Here is a 3,493-nt window from a genome sequence, read left to right as displayed (position 1 = left end):
TCTGCTCCCCCAGGCCGGCCCAGCACTGCACTCTCTGTGGTGCCAGCCTCCCAGCTCTGGAGACAGACTTTCCCCTATCAAAGGCCTAGCACAGACTGCCTGCTCCCTTCCCGGGCAGCATTTTGATAGGGCTGAGCCTGGCCATGACTGACTGTCTCCAATCTGGGTCCCAATTGGCTCCTTTTCCCTTTTGGCTTTTGGTCAGGACTCTTTATTCTCAGCTCTGCCACTGACTCATTGTGTGGCCTTGGGAAAATCACTTAACCTCTGTGTGGCTCAGTTGGTCCGTGACATGGGGATAGCGCTGCCTGGCAGCCTAGCTACAGAGCTTCTAGATGTAGTAACTAAAAGCGTCACACAGAGCATACATTAGACTTCACTGTTCAGCTTCCGGCCCTGGGCAATGGATGCCCTGGAGTTCAAGATAAGGTGCCGTGTATGTGTGTGAATAGCCGACTAATGGCAGATGTATCATTTATCTCCCTCCCTGTGAGCTACAGAACCCACCCCAGGTTCTGCCCGACAACCCACCCTCCCAGGTATCCCAGCTAGCACTGGGGATTATCCTACAGCCTCTCTCAGCTGTTCTCCTTCTACCGTCAAATCTGATCCCTTGCCCTGCCCCCGAGGCCTGGAACAGGGCAAAGAGCTCCCAGCACATCCCCATTGCAGGGACTCTGCCTGCTACAGGCTCCCAGGAGGAAAAAAGGGAGCTGAAATCAAAGCAGGTAATCCACAGGATGGTCTCTTCCCTTGGGAATTGTACAGAGTAATAGGGTCAGGGTCTTGGGGCAATAGGGAGAGAATAGGGGGAGAAGGAGGCTGGGCTGTGAGGGAAGAGGACGGGCAAGGGGCAGGACATCAGGGGTCTAGTTACCAGCAATACGAAAGGTGGAAGCCCTATGAGTTAATGAGCTCTACACAAACAAATTCTCTACTTTGTCACCCTGAGACAGCCCAGTAAGGCCAGCAAAGGGTTCAATGTCTCTTTGACTGTCCAGTCAGTGGTTCAGGTGAAAGGGCCCAGCAGCACATCACCAGCCAGCTCTGCACAGAGCTCGGTCTGAGAGCCAGAGCACCAGGTTAAAACTTTAGGTCCCTTTATGAGTAAAGAGCCGCAGCAGCCTGTCCTGGATCTGTTTGGTCCTCACCCCGTAGATGATGGGGTTTAACATGGGGGGAATCAGAAGGTAAATGCTGGCAATGATAATGTGGAAACGCGAGGCCATATTCTTGCCAAACCGGTACGTGAGGGCAGAGAAAAGACATGGGATGTAGAAGGTTAAGATGGCACAGAGGTGGGAGATGAAGGTCCCAAAAGTCTTGAGCCGGGCGTCCTTTGTGGGGAGGCTGAATATGGCCCTGAGGATCTGGGTATAGGACACAGCAATAAAAAATGGATCCAGACCAAATACACAGAATACCACAGAGAGGCTGTAGTAATTACTGACATGGATTTCGGCACAGGCCAGTTTCACCACGGCCATGTGCTCGCAGTATAAGTGGGGTATGATGTTGGTTCTGCAATATGGCCACTGCCTTGCCACTAGAATATAGGGAAGCACGAGAATGCTGCCACGCAGCAGCACGCCCATGCCAATCTTGACCACTATGGAGTTTGTCAGGATGACTGAATGTCTCAGGGGATCACAGATGGCCACATAACGATCAAGAGCCATGGCCATGACGATCCCAGACTCCGTTACTAAGAAGCAGTGAATGTAGTGCTGGGTACGCCTGTAGTACATCTGGGTGAGGCAGGCACTGAAATTGATCTCCTTGGAATTGAACCAGAAGATGCTCAGCATTTTGGGCAGGGTGAATGTTGACAGGACCAGGTCGGTGACAACCAGCATGCAGAGGAAATAGTACATGGGCCTATGGAGGCTCGGCTCCCTCTTCACAATGAAGGGGATGGTGAAGTTTCCCAAGATGGCTATGGCGTACATGGTACAGAAGGGGATGGAGATCCAGACATGGGCTGCCTCCAGGCCAGGAATGCCCAGCAGGATGAAGGTGGAGGGGTTGGTGAAGTCGGTTGTGTTGGAATCTAACATGGAATAGGGGAGAAGGTGTCCAACTCTGAGGCAGAACGGTGTCTCCTGGATGTACCGTATATTTCCCTCACTTTGTTTATGTGCCCAGGATCAAGAGTGATGGTCACAGTACAAATGCCTGGATGGAGAGGCAATTTTAATATTAGACATTATATGAACTATGTGCGGGGAAGTTCATAAATTAAACAGATTGATTGCACTTCACACATTGAAAAATTACATTTTTATTATTCAGCTAAATAAATTATGAACTGACCCTACTAATAGCAATTCTATATTTTATGATGCTCCATGCATCAATAGTTCCCTCACGTTGTGGAGGGGGAAACCTTAATAGGCAGCAGTGGTAAATAGGAGTGTGGATACTTGCTTCGTCTGTATGAAGTGCAAGCTGATCTCCATATTGGAAGAAAAGGTTAAAGGATTAGCAAACCAAGTATCAACCCTGCATTGCATCAGAGAAAATGATGATTTTCTGGATAGAAGTCAGTGTTTGGTTCTGGAAGCACAACATGCTGAAGAATCGGAGAGTGTAGCACAGAACGGTGAAGAATATTGGCAGCATGTGACCTGCAGAATAAGAAAGAGAAGAACCTATGTACCCCCAGTGCAGACAGAGGTGTGAAACCTTTTTCAGGCTCTGTGCACAGGTATTACTGTGGAGAAATATTTGGAAGAGCTATCTGAGTGAAGGGATCAGAAGTAGACCCCACTGTCTGGAAGTCATGGGATGCATTGTCCTAGGGATGGAGGTTCCATGACGACCACTCCAAAGAGGAGAAGGCGGGTGATGGTTGTCGGTGACTCCCTCATAAGAGGGATGGAGTCATCTGTCTGCCAACCAGACCGGGAGACTAGAGAAGTGTGTTGCTTGCCTGAAACTATAATCCAGGATGTGACGGAGTGTTTGCTGAGTCTGATCAAGACCTCAGTCTGCTACCCCTTCCTACTTCTCCGTGTGATGAAACTGCCAAGAATGACCTTGAGCGGATCACTGCAGACAACATGGCTCTGGGAAGAAGGATAAAGGAGTTTAGGGTGTTCTCATCCATCCTTTCTGATGAAGAAAAAGGAAAAGGCCCAGGTAGGGACCGTTGAATTATGGAGGTGAATGTGTGATTATGGAGGTGGTGTCGGAGAAAGGGCTTTGGATTCTTCGACCATGGGATGCTGTTCCTGGAAGAAGGATTGCTAGGAAGAGATGGGGTCCACCTAACAAAGAGAGGGAAGAGCATCTTTTCAGGCAGGCTTGCTAACCTAGTGAGGAGGGCTTTAAACTAGTTTTCCCGGGGGACAGTGACCTCAGCCCAGAGGTAAGTGGAAAAGTGGGATACAGGGAGGAAACACAAGGAGAAGCCTCCTGAGTCATACTGAGAAAATAGCAATTGGCTAGTTATCTTAGGTGCATGTACACGAACGCAAGTAGCCTGGGAAAC

The 3,493-nt window shown here is 49.5% G+C and overlaps 1 protein-coding gene across 1 annotated transcript; it reads right to left on the bottom strand.

Moving 5' to 3' along the window:
- Positions 1 to 1,091: 1,091 nt before the first annotated feature.
- Positions 1,092 to 2,057, bottom strand: LOC123377009 (olfactory receptor 52R1-like). Its single transcript, XM_045029352.1, has one exon. The coding sequence runs from the start codon at positions 2,055 to 2,057 to the stop codon at positions 1,092 to 1,094; it is 966 nt and encodes a 321-aa protein (XP_044885287.1).
- Positions 2,058 to 3,493: the final 1,436 nt, after the last annotated feature.

Source organism: Mauremys mutica, chromosome 1 (genome assembly GCF_020497125.1).
Source record: "Mauremys mutica isolate MM-2020 ecotype Southern chromosome 1, ASM2049712v1, whole genome shotgun sequence".
Taxonomy (NCBI): domain Eukaryota; kingdom Metazoa; phylum Chordata; order Testudines; family Geoemydidae; genus Mauremys; species Mauremys mutica.
This window is presented reverse-complemented; position numbering and strand designations above follow the sequence as displayed.